The sequence below is a fragment of the Zalophus californianus genome, chromosome 3 (assembly GCF_009762305.2).
Source record: "Zalophus californianus isolate mZalCal1 chromosome 3, mZalCal1.pri.v2, whole genome shotgun sequence".
Classification (NCBI taxonomy): Eukaryota; Metazoa; Chordata; class Mammalia; order Carnivora; family Otariidae; genus Zalophus; species Zalophus californianus.
In genome coordinates this window covers 140,338,833-140,359,112 of record NC_045597.1, presented here as the reverse complement: position 1 = coordinate 140,359,112, position 20,280 = coordinate 140,338,833, and the positions used below count along the sequence as shown (strand labels likewise).

Sequence of the window (20,280 nt, the reverse complement as noted above, 5' to 3'; positions counted from 1 at the left end):
CCACAGTTATCTGTAAGTCTTGTTAGATTGGGAGCAGAAATCAAGTATCTAGGGAAAGCTATCTGGGTTTCCTTAATTTCCATTGCTTATATTTGCCCTGCATTTCCTATATTCTGACATTATTTCTTGGATATAATCAGAGCTATTTTACAGTAGCTAAAACAAGAGGTAAGTCACAGAACCTAAAACTCTTTTCCTTCAAATCTCTAGGACTCTTTGGACTCTATCAGTGGTTCTCAATGGGGGCAATTTTGCCCTCCAAGGTACACAGTATAACGTCTAGAGATATTTTTGTTTGTCCTAACTCGGATGATGTTACCAGCATCTAAAGAGGCCAGGGATGCTGCTAAATATCTTAGAATTCACAGAACAGTCTCCAGAACAAAATTATCTTGACCAAAATGTCAGCAGTGCCAAAATGAAGAAATCTTGGTCTACGTGCTTCCAAGGGGCTATCTCTTAGAAGCCCAAACAATTTCCATAAGGGCAACACACTTTCACTGCTACAACCAACTGGATTAGTGGCAAATGGCTTATTGCCATTTGCAAGGTGAACTTGCTCTAAATTTGAGACTACTAACCAAATTGAAAGAAATTCTGGAGAAAGTGACAGATGGAAGTTACATCTGAGAACATCAAACACTGATGACAAATGCTACTTTATTTTAAAAATTAACTCCTAAAAACTTGAATTTAATATCGATTGAAAAAACACTTGTAAGTCATTTCTTGTACCATTTTTCTAGCCAGTGGGTGAATATATATATATGAAATAAAGCTTCACAGCACTATCCAATACAACTCTCTTATGATGATAGAAATGTTCTTTACCTGCATTATTCAGCATGTGGATACCCATATGTGGATATTAGCATTTGAAATGTAGCTAGTGAAAGTGAGGAATTTTTAATTTCATTTTATTTTTTTTAAGATTTTATTATTTATTTGAGAGAGAGAAAATACAAGCATCAGGGAGAGGCAGAGGGAGAGGGAGAAGCAGGCTCCCAGCTGAGCAAAGAGTCCCACTCGGGGTTTGATCCTAGGACCCCGGGATCTGATCTGAGCTGAAGGCAGACACTCAACTGACTGAGCTACCCAGGCATCCCGTGAATTTTTAATTCTAATTTTTTTTTTTAAGACAGAGAGGTGAGAGTACTGGGTATTTACCCCAAAGATACAAATGTAGGGATTCGAAGGGGTACGTGCACCCCGATGCTTATAGCAATGTCCACAATAGCCAAACTGTGGAAAGAGCCAAGGTGTCCATCAACAAATGAATGGATAAAGAAGATGTGGTATATATATACAATGGAATATTATTCAGCCATCAAAAGGAATGAAATCTTGCCATTTGCAACGACGTGGATGGAACTGGAGGGTATTATGCTGAGCAAAATAGGTCAATCAGAGAAAGACATGTATCATATGACCTCACTGATATGAGGAATTCTTAATCTCAAGAAACAAACTGACGGTTGCAGAGTGGTGGGGGGTGGGAGGGATGGGGTGGCTGGGTGATAGACATTGGGGAGGGTATGTGCTATGGTGAGCGCTGTGAATTGTGTAAGACTGCTGAATCACAGATCTGTACCTCTGAAGCAAATAATACATTATATGTTAAAAAAAAAAAGAAGAAGAAGAAGATAGCAGGAGGGGAAGAATGAAGGGGGGGAAATCGGAGGGGGAGACGAACCATGAGAGACGATGGACTCTGAAAAACAAACTGAGGATTCTAGAGGGGAGGGGGTGGGGGGATGGGTTAGCCTGGTGATGGGTATTAAAGAGGGCACGTTCTGCATGGAGCACTGGGTGTTATATGCAAACAATGAATCATGGAATACTACATCAAAAACTAATGATGTATTTATGGTGATTAACATAACATAAAAAAAAAAGAGAGGTGAGAGAGGGGCAGAGGAAGAGGGAGAAAGAGAATCTTAAGCAGGCTCCACGCCCAGTGTGGAGCCTGACATGGGGCTCGATCTCACAATCCTGAGATCATGACCTGAGCCAAAATCAAAAGTTAGACACTTAATGGACTAAGCCACCCAGGTCCCCCTAATTTTAATTAATTTTAACTGATTTAAATTTAAATAGCCACAGGTAGCCTAGTGGGTTTTCTATTAGACAACACATGACAACATTTAAAAAAAATTGTAACTAAAGTCACTTTTAATAGATTCACATCTGAAAATATCTATAGGCTGGCTTATTTTGTTACACATTTTTAAAATTTAAAATCTATTTATTAACATGTAGTGAATTATTAGTTTCAGAGGTAGAGTTTAGTGATTCATCAGTTGCATATAACACCCAGTGCTCATTACATTACATGCCCTCCTTAATGCCCATCACCCAGTCACCCCATCCCACTACCCACCACCCCGCCAGCAACCCTCAGTTTTCGGTAGTTAAGAGCCCCTAATGGTTAGTCTCCCTCTCTGATTTCACCTTCTTTTATTTTTCCTTCCCTTTCCCTATGTTCATCTGTTTTGTTTCGTAAATTCCACAGATGAGTGAAGTCATATGGTATGTCTTTCTCTGACTGACTTATTTCACTTAGCATAATACCCTCTAGTTCCATCGGCTTCATTGCAAATGGTAAGATTTCATTTTTTTGATGGCTGGGTAATATCTCACTACACACACACACACACACACACACACCTTCTTTATCCATTCATCTGTCCAGGGACATCTGGGCTCTTTCCACAGTTTGGCTATTGTGGACATTGCTGCTAAAACACTGGAGTGCAGGTGCCCCTTTGAATCACTACGTTTGTATCCTTTGGGTAAATACCTAGTAGTGCAATTGCTGGGTCATAGGGTAGTTCTATTTTTAACTTTTTGAGGAACCTACATACTGTTTTCCAGAGTGGCTGTACCAGTTTGCATTCCCACCAACAGTGCAGGAGGGTTCCCCTTTCTCCGCATCCTCTCCAACACCTGGTGTTTCCTGAGTTGTTAATTTTAGCCATTCTAACTGGTGTGAGATACTGGTATCTCATTTGATTTGTATGTCCCTGATGCGGACTGATGTTAAGCATTTTGAAAACATCTATTAGGATTAACTGTTTACTAATCATATGAAACTACAAAAGTTAATTGTTCTCTAACAATCTAATAATGTAGTACAGGCATTCTTAGACTAACAAACATCTTACTTAGAAGAGTCTTTGGATATAAAATTGCTGGGAAGGGAAACTTCTCTTTAGAGGTCCAAAGAGAAGTATTAGTACCTAAGCAACCTATTCTATGATGGTGATACACCTGAGGGTGTAAACTACAACAGGTAGCTTCTGTAATTGCATACTTGGAAAGGCACAGGGATCAGTAATTCTTTACAATTCTTTACAACAGATTTTCTGTCAGTTCTCAAATCTGTTTATCCTATGATATAGCTGTAGTAATTAAATGTTCAGTGAAATTATGGGTTAAACTGGCTTTTACAGTCTGGTCTTGAAATCTATTACAACATTGCTTCAGTGGAAAAATATTATAATCAACTAATAGGTTTTGTGAGAAAAAGCCAGTCACAAAGAAGAAACCAAAGGAAAAAAATAATTTAAAGGACAAAACAAACTTTTTGCTATATTATGGTAATCTGATATTCAATATTGGAAAGGCTATACTCATCTGGTAGGCATCAAAAGATGAAAATCACAACCAGGATACTGACATTGATATAGTCAAGATACAGAACAATTCCATCACCACAAGGATCCCTGTGTTGTCCGTTTTAGTCACCCCTTCCCCACAACCAACTCCTAGAAACTTAATCTATTCTCTATTTCTGTAATTCCATCATTTCAAAAATGTCATAGAAATAGAAGCACATGGTATTACTCTTTAGGGATTGGCTTTCTTTAACTCATCATAATTTCCTGGACAGTCCTCCAAGTCGTTTGCATGCACTGACAGTTGGTTCCTTTTTATTGCTGAGGAGTTAGTTGTCCATGGTATGGATGTACCAACCACTAGCTGAAGGACATCTAGGCTGTTTCCAGTTTGGGACTCTTATAGGTAAAGCTGCTCTGAATACTCAAGCACAGGTTTTTGTATGAGCCTAAGTTTATAATTCTCTGGTATACACAAGAGTGTAATTGGGTTAAAATGGTAGTTGCATGTTGGATTTTATAAAAAACTGCCAAAGTGTCTTCAGAGTGGCTGTACCACTTTGCATTCCCCCCAGCAATGTATTATTGATCTAGTTTCTTCATATGCTCACCAGCATTTGATATTGTCACTATTTTTTTAAATTTTAGCTTTCTGATATGTATGTAGTGATCTCCCTTGTGGCTTTGAGTTTTCTTAATAGCTAATGATGTTCAGCCTCTTTTCATGTGATTATTTAACATCTGTATATCCCCTTCAGTGAAATGATTCTTCATATCTTTTGCCCACTTTCTAACTGGACTGTTTGCATCTTACTCTTAAGTTTTGAGAATTTTTTATATATTATAGACACAGGCCTTTTGTTGGACATGTGGTTTGCACGTATTTTCTACCACTCTGTAGCTTATCTTTTTATCCACTTATCAGATTCCTTCATAGAGCAAACGTTTTTAATTTTGATGAAATCCAATTTATCAACTTTCCCTTTAATGGACTGTACTTTTGGTGACCAGCCTAAGAACTCTTTGACTAACTCTAGACACTGAAGATTTTTTCCTGCTTCCTCCTAAAAGTTTTATTATTTTGTTTTATATTTAAGTCCATTATCTATTTTGAGTTAATTTTGGTATAAGATGTTGAAATTTAGGTCAAGGTTTTTTTTTTTTTTTTGGCTTATGGATATCCACCTATTACAGCACTGTTTGTTGAACAACTATATACTTCCTCTACTGGATTGCTTCTGTATTGTTGTATTGTTGTCAAACTCAGCTGGACATACTTATGGGGGGGTTTTCTATTCTGTTCCATTGATGATGTTTCTCTCTCTCCTATAACAGCACAGTCCTGATTTTACTATATAAGTCTTACAGAGTAAATAGAGCTATAATATAAAGTCTTGAAATCAAGTAGATAGATTTCCTATGACTTTAGTCTTCTTTTTCATAATTGTTTTGGCTATCTAGTTCCTTTGTCTTGCCATATAAATTATAGAATAATCTTTTCTATGTCTACTAAAAATTTTGCTGAAATTTCAACAGGAATCGCATTAAACAAATAAATCTGGAAATGACCATCTTCACTATTTCTAGTTTTCAACCAATCCATGAACACGGTCTCTCCATTTATTTAGGTCTTCTTTGCTTTTTTTCATCAACATGCTATAATTCTCAGAATATTGATCCTGTATATATTTTGTTAGATTTATGCCTAAGTATGTACAAATTTTGTTAGATTTATGTTCACTTCCTTTTCTTTGAATCAACTAGAAATGGTATTGTATTTTAAATTTCAGTTTCTCTAGGTTTGTTCTTAATATTAAAAATGTGATTGATTTTTGTGTGTGCTCTTAAATTCTGCAATCTTGCTGATCTTGTTTTTATAGATTCTTTGGGATTTTCTACATAGTTATGACATCTATTAATAGCAAGAATTTTATTTCTTCCTTTACAATATGCATGTCTTTTATTTCATACTATGGTTTTAACAAAGGGCTTCAAAGCCAATCTTTTCCTCATTCTTTTGAGTAGTCTCTTTTTTACTTTTAAAGTTTCAGATACTACCAGATTCTGTTAAGACCACACACACACACACACACAAAAACTTGGAGTAGCTGCCCCACAATTATTCTCTGAACAATAGGAAATAATTTTGGCGAGGTAAAGATACCAATATTTAAACTAAGTCTGGTTTTATTTAATCAAAGAACTGTACTTCCTGACAAGGACTTAGGTGTAATTTTAGCCGATGAACAACTTAAAAACTTAAGTCATAAACTGAAATTAAGTACATGGCTGATATAAACTCTTTCAACTGACCAGCTCGTCAGTTACAAAAACAAGCACTATGAAGATTAAGTTAAGCAGGCTTTATATTTCCTATAGCCTCCAGTTCCAGACTACATCTGTTTTCTTTGATACACAAAACCAGAGTTAAAATAGCTCCATTTATCACAGCATGATTGTAGGCAGACAAACCAGCCTGTCTGTTTCCAGATAGTGAAAGCAACCGTTATTAATCACAATTACAGGCCAAATCCTCTAAGAGAAATTGTATCAATATTCTCCCACCCCCCAGCCCTTCTACTCTCTAACTCAAAAATGGTACTGAGAATGTCACAACACTTCGTGAAGGTCAGTAAATAAAGATGACACTATCAGGTCAACTTGAGTTTTAAGTTCAGGATGCAAATTAAGGAAAAGCTTTTCTTCACATAAAAAGAAGTGATCTCTCAAAAGCTCTATCATTAGTTAAGTTTAGCAGGACAATTAAACCCATTCTATTTCAAATTTATATAGAAAGGTTTCTGTTTTATGAAACTATACTGAACAGCACAGGATATTTGACATTTATAAATTAGATAATTAACTTTAAGCAGGAGGCATTTATGAAAATAGACATTTTTGTATAGCATATTTTGTAGCCAAGAGTGTGAATGATATTTCTCTTTTCATACAGATTATAACAGAACTTCCAATAGAATGAGACCAACTAAGATTACAACTGAAAATATGTTAGGACACTTGTTGTATCATATCCCTTGAATATATGAATGTATCCCTTTCATATAAACTGTAACGCTTTCTTCAATGGTTAAGAATATAAACCAGAGGGGCGCCTGGGTGGCTCAGCTGGTTAAGTGACTGCCTTTGGCTCAGGTCATGATCCTGGAGTCCCTGGATTGAGTCCCGCATTGAGCTTCCTGCTCGGCAGGAGTCTGCTTCTCCCTCTGACCCTCCCCCTTCTCATGTGCTCTCCCTCTCTCTCTCATTCTCTCTCTCTCAAATAAATAAATAAAATCTTTAAAAAAAAAGAAAGAATATAAACCAGAGTTTCCATTTGGAGTTGTCTACTGCTATTTTTTTAAGCAGCTACTATATGCAAGGCACCTGAGATGTTTTACATACATTATCACATGTAATTCTTATAATAATATACAAGATGGGTACTATTATTCCTAATTTGCAGAAGAGAACACCAGCTCAGAGAAGTTATTTCCCTAAGGTCACACAGCCAGTTAAGTGCAAAAGCCAGGAGTCAAATAGAGATTTGATTCCAAAGTCTATGTCCTTTCCCCTCTGTTTATAAGCCTCACGACCTTTTTTCAAAAAATTATTTTTAAATTTTTATTTTACTATGTTATGTTAGTCACCATATATTACATTATTAGTTTTTGATGTAGTGTTCCATGATTCATTGTTTGCGTATAACACCCAGTGCTCCATGCAATACATACCCTCCTTAATACCCATCACCGGGCTAACCCATCCTTCCACCCCTCTCCCCTCTAGAACCCTCAGTTTGTTTCTCAGAGTTCATAGTCTCTCATGGTTCGTCTCCCCCTCCAACTTCCCCCCCTTCATTTTTCCCTTCCTACTGTGTTCTACTTTTTTTTTTTTTTAACATATAATGTATTATTTGTTTCAGAGGTACAGGTCTGTGATTCAACAGTCTTACACAATTCACAGTGCTCACCATAGCACATACCCTCCCCAATGTCTATCACCCAGTCACCCATCCCTCCCACCCTCCACCACTCCAGCAACCCTCAGTTTGTTTCCTAAGATTAAGAGTCTCCTATGGTTTGTCTCCCTCTTCATCTTGTTTCATTTTTCCCTCCCTTCCCCTATGATCCTCTGTCTTGTTTCTCAAATTCCTCATATCATTGAGATCATATGATACTTGTCTTACTCTGATTGACTTATTTCGCTTAGCGTAATACCCTCTAGTTCCATCCATGTCGTTGCAAAGGGCAAGATTTCGGGGTTTTTAATGGCTGCATAATATTCCATTGTATATATATACCACTTCTTTATCCATTCATCTGTTGATGGACATTTTGGCTCTTTCCCTAGTTTGGCAATTGTGGACATTGCTGCTATAAACATTGAGGTGCGCGTACCCCTTTGGATCACTACATTTGTATCTTTGGGGTAAATATGCAGTAGTGCAATTGCTGGGTCATAGGGTAGCTCTATTTTCAACTTTTTGAGGAACCTCCATACTGTTTTCCAGAGTGGCTGCCCCAGCTTGCATTCCCACCAACAGTGTAGGAGGGTTCCCCTTTCTCCACATCCTCATAAACATCTGTCGTTTCCTGACTTGTTAATTTTAGCCATTCTGACTGGCGTGAGGTGGTATCTCATTGAGGTTTTGATTTGGATTTCCCTGATGCCGGGCGATGTTGAGGACTTTTTCATGTGTCTGTTGGCCATTTGGATGTCTTCTTTGGAAAAATGTCTGTTCATGTCTTCTGCCCATTTCTTGATTGGATTATTTGTTCTTTGGGTGTTGAGTTTGTAAGTTCTTTATAGATTTTGGGTACTAGCCCTTTATCTGATATGTCATTTGCAAATATCCTCTCCCATTCTGTCGGTTGTCTTTTGGTTTTGTTGACTGTTTCCTTTGCTGTGCAAAAACTTTTTATCTTGATGAAATCCCAATAGTTCATTTTTGCCCTTGCTTCCCTTGCCTTTGGCGATGCTTCTAGGAAGAAGTTGCTGCGGCTGAGGTCGAAGAGGTTGCTGCCTGTGTTCTCCTCAAGGATTTTCATGGATTCCTGTCTCACATTGAGGTCTTTCATCCATTTTGAGTCCATTTTTGTGTGTGGTGTAAGGAAATGGTCCAGTTTCATTCTTCTGCATGTGGCTGTCCAATTTTCCCAATACCATTTGTTGACGAGACTGTCTTTTTTCCATTGGACATTCTTTTGCGCTTTGTTGAAGATGAGTTGACCATAGCATTGAGGGTCCATTTCTGGGCTCTCTATTCTGTTCCATTGATCTATGTCCCTGGAATTGTGATGCCACCAGCTTTGCTTTTCTTTTTCAACATTTCTCTGGCCTGTATGAGTTCTAGCAGTTTTGGAGTGGAGTCTTTGAGGTTTTCCACATAAAGTGTCATATCATCTGCAGAGAGTGAGAGTTTTACTTCTTCTTTGCCAATTTGGATGCCTTTTATTTCTGTTGTCTGATTGCTGAGGCTAGGACTTCTAGTACTGTGTTGGATAGCAGTGGTGATAGTGGACATCCCTGCCGTGTTCCTGACCTCAGGGGAAAAGCTCTCAGTTTTTCCCCATTGAGAATGATATTCACTGTGGGTTTTTCATAGATGGCTTTTATGACATTGAGATATGTTCCCTCTATCCCTACACTGTGAAGAGTTTTAATCAAGAAAGGATGCTGTACTTTGCCAAATGCTTTTTCTGCATCTATTGAGAGGATCATATGGTTCTTGTTCTTTCTTTCATTAATGTATTGTATCACATTGATTGATTTGCAGATGTTGAACCAACCTTGCAGCCCAGAAATAAATCCCATTTGGTCATGGTGAATAATCCTTTCAATATACTGTTGGATTCTATTGGCTAGTATTTTGGTGAGAATTTTTGCATCCATGTTTATCAGGGATATTGGTCTGTAGTTCTCCTTTTTGATGGGGTCTTTGTCTGGTTTTGGGATCAAGGTAATGCTGACCTCATAAAAAATAAGTTCGGAAGTTTTCCTTCCATTTCTATTTTTTGGAACAGTTTCAGAAGAATAGGTATTAATTCTTCTTTAAATGTTTGACAGAATTCCCCTGGGAAGCCATCTGGCCCTGGGCTCGTTTGTTGGAAGATTTTTGATTACTGCTTCCATTTCCTTGCTGGTTATGGGTCTGTTCAGGTTTTCTATTTCTTCCTGTTTCAGTTTTGGTAGTTTATACTTCTCTAGGAATGCATGCATTTCTTCCAGATTGTCTAACTTGCTGGCATTTAATTAATCATAATATGTTCTTATAATTTTATTTCTTTGGTGTTGGTTGTGATGTCTCCTCTTTCACTCATGATTTTATTTATTTGGGTCATTTCTCTTTTCTTTCTGATAAGTCTGGCCAGGGGTTTATCAATTCTATTAATTCTTTCAAAGAACCAGCTCCTAGTTTCATTGATCTGTTCTACTGTTCTTTTGGTTTCTTTTCATTTATTTCTGCACTGATCTTTATTATTTCTCTTCTCCTGCTGGGTTTAGGCTTTATTTGCTATTCTTTCTCCAGCTCCTTTAGATGTAGGGTTAGGTTGTGTATTTGAGACCTTTCTTGTTTCTTGAGAAAGGCTTGTATTGCTAATATACTTTCCTCTTAGGACCGCCTTTGCTGCATCCCAAGATTTTGAACAGTTGTGTTTTCATTTTCATTTGTTTCCATGAATTTTTTTTTAATTCTTCTTTAATTTCCTAGTTGACCCATTCATTCTTTAGTAGGATGCTCTTTAGCCTCCATGTGTTTGAGTTCTTTCCGACTTTCCTCTTGTGACTGAGTTCTAGTTTCAAAGCACTGTGGTCTAGAAATATGCAGGGAATGATCCCAATCTTTTGATACCGGTTGAGACCTGATTCGTGATCTAGGATGTGATCTATTCTGGAGAATGTTCCATGGGCACTAGAGAAGAATGTGTATTCTGTTACTTTGGGATGGAATGTTCTGAATATATCTGTGAAGTCCATTTGGTCCAGTGTGTCATTTAAAGCCTTTATTTCCTTTTTGCTCCTTTGCTTAGATGATCTGTCCATTTCAGTAAGGGGGGGGGTGTTAAAGTCCGCTATTATTATTGTATTGTTGTCAATGTGTTTCTTTGATTTTGTTATTAATTGGCTTATATAATTGGCTGCTCCCATGTTAGCAGCATAGCTATTTACAATTGTTAGACCTTCTTGTTGGATAGACCCTTTAAGTAGGATATAGTGCCCTTCCTCATCTCTTATTATAGTTTTTGGTTTAAAATCCAATTTGTCTGATATAAGGATTGCCACCCCAGCTTTCTTTTGATGTCCATTAGCATGGTAAATGGTTTTCCACCCCCTCACTTTCAATCTGGAGGTGTCTTTGGGTCTAAAATGAGTCTCTTGCAGGCAGCATATTGATGGGTCTTGTTTTTTTTTAATCCAATCTGATACCCTGTGTCTTTTGATTGGGGCATTTAGCCCATTTACATTCAGGGTAACTACTGAAAGATATGAATTACCATTGTATTACCTGTAAGTGACTGTTACTGTATATTGTCTCTATTCCTTTCTGGTCTATGTTACTTTTAGGCTCTCTGCTTAGAGGACCCCTTTTAATATTTCTTGTAGGGCTGGTTTGGTGTTTGCAAATTCTTTGTTTTTGTTTGTCCTGGAAGCTTTTTAACTCTCCTTCTATTTTCAGTGACAGCTTAGCTGGATATAGTATTCCTGGCTGCATATTTTTCTCGTTTAGTGCTCTGAATATATCATGCCAGTCCTTTCTGGCCTGCCAGGTCTCTGTGGATAGGTCTGCTGCCAATCTAATGTTTCTACCTTTGTCGGTTACAGACCTCTTGTCCTGAGCTGCTTTCAGGATTTTCTCTGTCTCTGAGACTTGTAAGTTTTACTATTAGATGTCAGGGTGCTGACCTATTTTTATTGATTTTGAGTGGGGTTCTCTGTGCCTCCTGGATTTTGATGCCTGTTTCCTTTCCTGAATTAGGGAAGTTCCCTGCTATAATTTGCTCCAATATACCTTCTGCCCCCCTCTCTCATTCCTCTTCTGGGATCCCAATTATTCTAATATTGTTTCATCTTATGGTATCACTTATCTCTTGAATTCTCCCTTCGTGATCCAGTAGTCGTTTATCTTTTTCTCAGCTTCTTTATTCTCCATCATTTGGTCTTCTATATCACTAATCCTCTCTTCTGCCTCATTTATCCTAGCAGTTAGAGCCTCCATTTTTATCGCACCTCATTAATAGCTTTTTATTTTGACTTGGTTAGATTTTAGTTCTTTTATTTCTCTGGAAAGGGATTCTCTAGTATCTTCCATGCTTTTTTCAAGCCCAGCTAGTATCTTTATAATCGCCATTCGACATCTTATATCTGTATTGATTAGGTCCCTGGCAGTGGACCTATTGGACCTATTGCCTCTTGTTCTTTTTTTTGAGGTCAGTTTTTCCATCTTGTCATTTTGTCCAGAGGAGAACAGATGAATGAGACAACAAAATGCTAAAAGGGTAACAAAGACCCCAGAAAAATATACACTAAACAAATCAGAAGAGACCCGAAACTGGGGGGAAAAGAAAGGGAGAAAAAAAAAAAAGAATATGACTCAGGCTGGTGAAGAGATCAGAGCCACACACTAGATTTTGGGCATATTTTGGTCTGTTAGAAGAAACTGCCTCCCAAAATTTTAAAGAAAGAAAAACTTATATATGTACAAAATAAGTGTAAATACAATGAAGGGATGGAATATGATTGTAAAGATGAAAATTATAAAAGATTTTATAAAAGGAATTGATAAGAAGTTGGTTGAAAAGAGAAAGAAGAAAAATTAAAAAAGAAAAAAAAAAAGGGAGAGAATGTGATCAGGCAGGAGACCAGAACAAAGCTATACCCTAGAGATTTAGAGTATATTTTGGTCTGTTAGAAGAAACTGTATCCCAAAATTTTAAAGAGAGAAAAACATATATATATATGTATACATACATATATATATATATATATATATATATACACAAAAAAAATAAGGTTAACTACAATGAAGGGATAGAATATGACTCTAAAAATGAAAATTAAAATTTTTTAAAAAGGAATTGATGTTGGTTTAAAAAGGGAAAAAGAAAAATTTAAAAAAATAGAAAAAAAAGAAAAAATAAAGAAAATTTAAAAAATTAACTTTGAAAGACTAAAGAATCATGGGGAAAAAAGCCATGAATTCTATGTGCTGTATTCCCCTAGCGCTGGAATTCTGCCATTCTCATTAATCGGTAAACTTGGTCTTGGCTGGCTGTTCTTGCTAATCTTCTGTGGCCATGGTTCCCAAATGTCTTTGCCGGAGGTGGAACTGCCCCGCCCTTGTCAGGGACCAGGCTAAGTAATCTGCTCGGGTTTGCTCTCACGAGCTTTTGTTCCCTGAAAGCTTTCCATACAGCTTTAGAGGACAAGGAAGAAAATGGTGACCTCCCAATCTCCGCCCCAGAGGAGCTGAGAACTCGGGGCCCCACTCCTCAGTGAGCCCCTAGAGAAAAGCAATCAATCACTCCTGTCTCCCCGGTCTCCAGCCGCACTCCGTGCTCACCCAGCCTGTGACCAAGCATTTTTTCTCTGGCATGTGACCCTGTTTGGAGTCTCCAAATCCAGCAGATTCCTTCAGTGCATTCCCATGCCGCTCCTCCCAGGGGAGGAAGGGAGTGTCCCCAGATCTGCTGCTTGTTGCCCCCCCCCCCGCTGGAAGAGTAGTGGCCCGACTGTGCCACAGATTATGGTTTATGGCTACCCCGAGCTGAGAGCCCACTCCTCGACTCTGTCTTTGCAGCAGGCTTCCCCACTCCAATACCTGGGATCTCTGCCACTCTCAGGCACCCCCGGTCTTTCTGTGACCCCCTGAGGGTCCTGAGACCACACTGTCCCGGCGAGGGTTCCACCTCCCGCTTAGCCACTGGAGTGATGTCCCTCGGCGGAGCCGACTTCTAAAAGTTCCGATTTTGTGCTCCACGGCTCTATCACTTGCCAGAAGCGGCCAAAGGAGGCCCCCTCCCCCGCCGTCTATCCTCCCGAATATCGCCTCGGATTCGCTTCTCCGCACATCCTACCTTCCAGAAAAGTGGTCGCTTTTCTGTTCAGATAGTTGCTGCTATTCTTTTCTTCGATCTTCTGTTGAGTTTGCAGGTGTTCAGAATGGTTTGATACCTATCTAGCTGAATTCCTGGGACCAGACAAAATTTAGTTTTACTCTTCCTCTGCTACCTTCCTCCTCCTCCGCCTCTCAACCTTTTAGTTGCTTTAAGACAAAGTTTGAATGGAACCTTACGTACACAACGCATCTATGGAAGAACACTAAAATGTCTGCTGTTATGCAGTTGTAGAGAAATGCATGTTATTTCACCCCACTTTTCTACTGAATAACTGGCTCTGCTAATACACTTTCTCAGAAATATTATGGAATGGGGCGCCTGGGTGGCTCATTCATTAACCGTCTGCCTTCAGCTCAGGTCATGATCCCAGAGTCCTGGGATCGAGCCCCGCCATCAGGCTCCCTGCTCAGCAGGAAGCCTGCTTCTCCCTCTCCCACTCCCCTTGCTTGTGTTTCCTCTCTCGCTGTGTCTCTCTCTGTCAAATAAATAAAATCTTTAAAAAAAAATATTATGGAATAAACTGAGCCTTTTCATGATTAAACATGACCCTATATTCAAACAAGGCCTGACCCTTAAATGTTTGAAACTAAACTAACAGTGAGACTACAGCCATTTTAATATGAAAGATTCAGAGCTCTCTGAGAATTTGCAAAACTGCCCCAAATTCTGTGAGTACTGAGGCACTTATCCATTCACTTAACATATTCACTGAGCATCTACTATACAGAAGAGCCAGTAGTCACTGCTCTCAGCACTGGGAAACACAGTGACGAACAAGATAAAGTCGGTAACCTTACTGAACTTATTCAAATGAGGAACACAGAAACTAAACAAGAGAACAGGGAAGATACCTCTAAGAAGGTGACATTTTTTTTTTTAATGATTTTATTTATTTGACAGAGACAGATACAGCGAGAGAGGGAACACAAGCAGGGGGAGTGAGAGAGGGAGAAGCAGGCTTCCCGCGGCACAGGGAGCCCGATGCAGGGCTCAATCCCAGGACCCTGGGATCATGACCTGAGCCGAAGGCAGACGCTTAATGACTGAGCTACCCAGGCGCCCCAGAAGGTGACATTTTTATCAGAGAACTAAATGATGGGGAAAGTGAGCCATGAAAATATCTGGGGGAAAAACAATTGAAGAAAGAACATCAGAAAAAGAAGAAACAGCAAAGGCCTTGCAGGGGAAAGGGGGTTGGTATGTCTGAAGAACAGCCAAGAAAGCCAATGTAAGAAAGTAGTAAGAGATGCAGATGGAGAGAAAGACACATGTATATCCTTGAAGGTCCTGATAAAGAGTTTGGATTTTATTTTGAGTGTGAGGAGAAAACACTGAGTTTTGGAAAAAGATTCCTCTGGCAGCAACAGAAATGACGGTAGGGGAGCACGAGTGGAAGTAGACAGACCAGTTAAGATGCTACTGCAGCAGTCTCAGGAAGAAATAGTGATTTGAACTAGAATGTCGTGGTGGTGATGCTTTCTGGTAGATGAGAATCATCAGCATATCTTTAAGTCCTGGGACTGAGGTAATCACCTGGACTGAACACAAAACAAACTGGCTCAGGGCAGAGTCCTGGAGGATACTCCAATATTTAGTAGTTTAGAAGAGGGCAAGGTGGCAAGGGAAAGCATCTTCATTTTACCAGCACAAAGGAAATATACTTTGTATTTAGGCCTACCTAGTATCTTTTCCTAAGCAGTAGAGGAAACCAGGTAGTTTAGAGTTTTTTCTATGCAGTTTTAATTTTTGAGCACACAGAAAATAAAAATATGAGAAATATGATAGAAATAAAAGATTTCTATTTAAATGAGGCAGAATCTCTTAAAGTAATATGCAATCAAACCTAGCTAAATTCAAGTTCAAGCCAATAATTTCGAAAAATAAATCATTTCATCAAACTTGGGAATCTTTAACAAATGAAGACCTATAGGCCTAGACCTTGAAAATGCACATAAATTACAAAAGTTTTATTGTAACATGATCTGACCTATATTTGTTTGTTACCTGTTACCTGACAACGTGTTAAAACCTACAATCAGGAAGTATAAAAACAACCAGAAAATCCAACTGATTTACATGCAAGAGCTGAGAAAATGAAATGTCTATGATGTGGAAATTAAAATGTTGACTCATTTCTATTTTAACATCTAAAGCATGGCAAGTAATTAACTTAGTGTCTAAATTAGAGAAATAGAAGAAAAACAGTAATGTTTAATATTTCTTCTGTTGGTTACTACCACAACCTAGGCTATCTCAATGACAGACACACAAACTCTCAAGAAATATCTGGTACCCTCCAATTACGTACTGTTGTTCTCCACAGCACTTTATCAAACCAATTATTTTTAATAGTAGAAATATTAGAAATTCTACCTCCGTGGTGATGCGACAGGCTCCCTCCATTAGCAAGGATTTCTTCTCTAGCAGCTGCCTGTATTTGGAAACAACACAACAAATAGTTGCTACTTAGGTTTCACTTTGAAGCGAAAGAGTAAGACTAAGACCCAGCTCCCAAAGGAGGCAGGTACTTCCTGGCTTAAATTAACAAACTGGATGCCTAATTTTCCTTTCTCTTGGCTTAACTACAGTTAAGAAAACTTAAAATATGCAGCCTAGCTTTATACGTTTTTTCCTAGCGAATGGTCACAATGTCTGCAATAGTCACTTCAAGATTCTAGAAAAGAAAAAGAAGACAAAATGATCAATTCAGCAGCACTACATTGTTAATAATTTTGTGAAGACAGTCAAGTCCTACTCTGACATAAGCATCTCACTGTACCAACAAGTGTTAGTAACTCACATTTATTTTAACTGCTTATTTTCTGTCTACAAAAGTACACTAAGCAATTTACCTGTAGTAACTCATTTATTTTCTGCTATAGCCTTATGGAATAACTACAATTAACCGCATTTCACAAAGAAAATGAGGCTTAGATGGTTAAATTACTCACCAAATATCATAAAGTGGGCATCAGACTCAAAATTAGTTGCAAAGCTATCAGAGATCAAACAGAAAAGCCCTTATGGAGAACATTTCTTAGGTCAATATCCTGGGACAAATTACTGTCAGACCTACGGACATTTAAGCACAAAAAAACCCGCTTGTTTTCTCCTCCTAATATGTTCGGCCCTGATTAGCCTCCTTATAGAGCACTAAGTGTAGAAAAATAAACACTTGAAGCAAAACAGAGAATGACTGAAGTGGAGAGTGAAAAAAGGGGAACAGAAGGAGAATTATATTCAATTCATGAGTATATACCAGCCATGAGGTGAAATATCTACAGTGCCTAGAACCTCTCAGATTTACTCAGGTGTGTATAAACTATCAGGAGTTAGGCCAGGGTAGAGGAGGGCCCAGGCAGGACAGATGGACCATATCTCATTGCAAAGTAACTTGTATGAACCCTCATCATTTAGGATTTAGGGTTTTTCAAATGAATCAAAAAAAAATTCTAGCATTATAGCTTCTAACGAATTATTTTAAATAAGATTATTTTACATTTAATAAATTATTACATTAATTAAACAAGTAATTTTAAATAAAGCAATAACTACTTGAAATTAGTAGTGCTTTAAAAATGGCGGTTTGGATTGGGGAAAAAGGAATAATTTCACTCTTGTAGGATAGTACAGGGACGGGACCTTTGAGGAGCCAGAGGGCAATCAAAACACTGAAAGGCTAAGCTGACAGAAAAGTACTCAAACTTTTGAGGGTGATAAATATGTTCATTATTTTGATTGGGGTGATATTTTCACAGGTGTAAACACATGCAAAACTCACCAAATTGTACACTCCAAATATGTGCAGTTTCCTGTATTTCAATTATACTTCAAAAAAGTTGTTAAAAAAAAAAAATAAAGGAGGCATAGGAGGGAGCCAACCAAACCTTGTCTATGGTTTGTGTCTACAAGTGTGCCACTGAAAATCACTGCATGGTACTACCTTTGGCTGGCATGCAATAACACTAAGACACTAGGCTTTAACACTAGTTTAAACACTAGCACATGTGAGGTTTAACCAAACCTGTCTCCTCCCAGCTCCTCCATAGTCTAGTCTGTCCTTCAACTCTAGGCATACTTGTAATGAAAATTGGAATCTTAAGGCCATTCAAGGAATGTTAACAGAAACTGGCAGCAAATGAGCCTCAATGGCCTGTGTATAGCTAGAGCAAACAGAAAATTAGAAACCTAGAATGAGGATATTACAGCAACAAACAGCAAGAACGGCAGGGCTGCTGACTGCAACTGCAGCCACCACTGGCAAATGGGTGAACTGCCAAAGTGATCCCAAGGATGCCTACAGTCCTTTGTTATTTAATTTAATCAGGTTTTATATACTGTAAATAACAACCAAAGAATCACAGGCTACAGAATAATTTCAGAATATTAATTCTAATGTCTCTAGAGAATATTAATTTTAGACTCACAAGTCACTATACAACTCAGTGTGCCAAATATGCTTCTCATTTCTATGAACTACCAACCAAGTAAGTCATTGAATGATTAAAGAGAGTCAAACTAAAATTCATAAATTGATAGGAAAGTTTATTTAAAAAAGAATGTAAGAGTATACTCATATATGCAAAATTACCTCTGTTTGTTCAAACACAGTCAGTGGGTCACTTATTCCCCTGTAGTTAAAGGCAAAGTAGAAATAGATACATGCACCTGCATCATAAATCTGCGTCACCCTAAAAAACAAACAGACAATTTCCACAAGGCTTTAAGTTAAATGAAATCAGATTTAACATCTAGAAATGTAAAGGTAAAATCATTTAATCTGTTTAAGCCATAATCTCATTCTCTATCCAGACTCTTAACAACATGGAAGGAATGGAGATTGGCTGAAGGAAATACAGGAACTACTTGTACTATTTTTAACAACTTTTTTTTGGTAAGTCTGGATTATTAGCCAAAGAATTTAAAAAATTAAAAACAGTGTAAATGTTTCTCCAATTGGCCTGAAATAAACAAAAACCCCACCTCCTCAGAAGAGATTGGTTTTGTTTTGTTTTGTTACAAAGTATAGGGAAGTTAAAGAAGTCCCCAGACAGACTAGATGGGACTTGGTGATCCATTATAAGCCTTTTATTACTTCCTCAAAGTCAAGAGAAATAGGCATGAGAACTTAAACCTCGGAAACAAGAAAAATGCTCAAATACCAAAAATGAGCAGGCTGGGTAAAATACAGCATCTTCACTAACTTCATATTAATAATTATTAAGAACTTTTGAAACAAATTGGATGATCAGACCAAATGCAGTGACATGGCTTTAAAATACTGTCCCTGAAGGTTTTATTCTCTGGGCCCCATTTGTGCGCACGTTGTATGTGTGTTTACAAAAAGATACCCAGTTTTACATTAGATTATTAAATCATACGTATGATATATATCTGGGCTTTCAAAATGCAATTAGGCGAAGCATGTAAAAGAGGGCTAAGATAATCACAGTCAGATCTGAGTGCAACTTACAGAGGTTCCTACAAAGAATTTAATTTAACAGAAGGAGCAAATACAGAGGAAATACTCTTTTTACTACGACAATACAAACAGAATCTAATCTAAAATTTTAATGGCCTTTTAGGCCAAATGTTAGGTGCCTCAGAACAGAAGAAATTAACTGTTTAACAATGCTACTGTCAATTTGCCAGCTGTGTGTTTCTTCTAGTGTTAATTCACACTCATAAAAAAGATCCCTTGAATGTTTACATTTTAAGTACCAGATTTACAAAGTTTAAGAAAAATTGGAGAACCATTTTAACTATGAGGGTACTATCATTTAGGAATAACCAAATTTAAATAAACTGAAAGGATACCTGAATGAAATGAGTTTATAGCAATTAGTAAAATATGTATCACTCATATTTGAATCAATATCAATAAATAGAAAATGCAACTAAATACTAATAGAGCATTGCTACCTTCCAACAAATCTAGGATCTATACCAAAGAGTTGTTTTTAATAGATAAGCAGTCTTCTAAAAGTTTCACTGATCAGTAACTCAAAGACAAAGCAAAAATAATAGTATAAATAATAAAAAAAAACATTTTTTGGAAAACCTCATTTTCGATTTACTTCAGAAACTGACTCATCTACACCTCTTAATAGATTGATTCTATCATTTAAGACAAACACCAATCTCTTCCAAAATCATCTCGACAAGTGACAGCATGCCTGCCAAAGTCATTATATTATTCTTTAATTTCTAAAAAGTTTTTGGAGTTTTTTTCTTATGTTAGACTCACTGGCCAGGAATTCCTTCCTATAAACCTTCAGAAAATTTTGGGTTAGAATTTCTATTCCAGTATACAAAGTACATTTTAACAGAGAGAAGTGAAATAAATGAACTCAATAAATGCACCCTACAGCTAAGTTATTTCCCTTGTGATCTTTGATTTCCTTGAGAGCTATAATTATTTCAAGTTAATTTTGGAATAACTTTTTAAAAAAACTCGTTTAAAAAGTGTATCTCACACACTCAACATTTACATTCAACACACAATAGCCTCGTTGGCCACACTATTAAGCAGCTCAAATCAAACT

The 20,280-nt window shown here is 37.6% G+C and overlaps 1 protein-coding gene across 3 annotated transcripts in view; it reads right to left on the bottom strand.

Annotated features, from left to right (window-relative positions):
• AGPS (alkylglycerone phosphate synthase) overlaps positions 1–20,280 on the bottom strand; it is a 182,300-nt gene that overhangs the window by 7,464 nt on the left and 154,556 nt on the right. For all 3 annotated transcript variants that reach the window (XM_027589240.1, XM_027589237.2, XM_027589239.1), the window contains 2 exons: positions 18,327–18,426; positions 16,109–16,166 (listed from right to left, as the gene is read on the bottom strand). In XM_027589240.1, the coding sequence (XP_027445041.1) occupies positions 16,109–16,166; positions 18,327–18,426 (158 nt within the window). The remainder of the gene's footprint in view (positions 1–16,108; positions 16,167–18,326; positions 18,427–20,280) is intronic.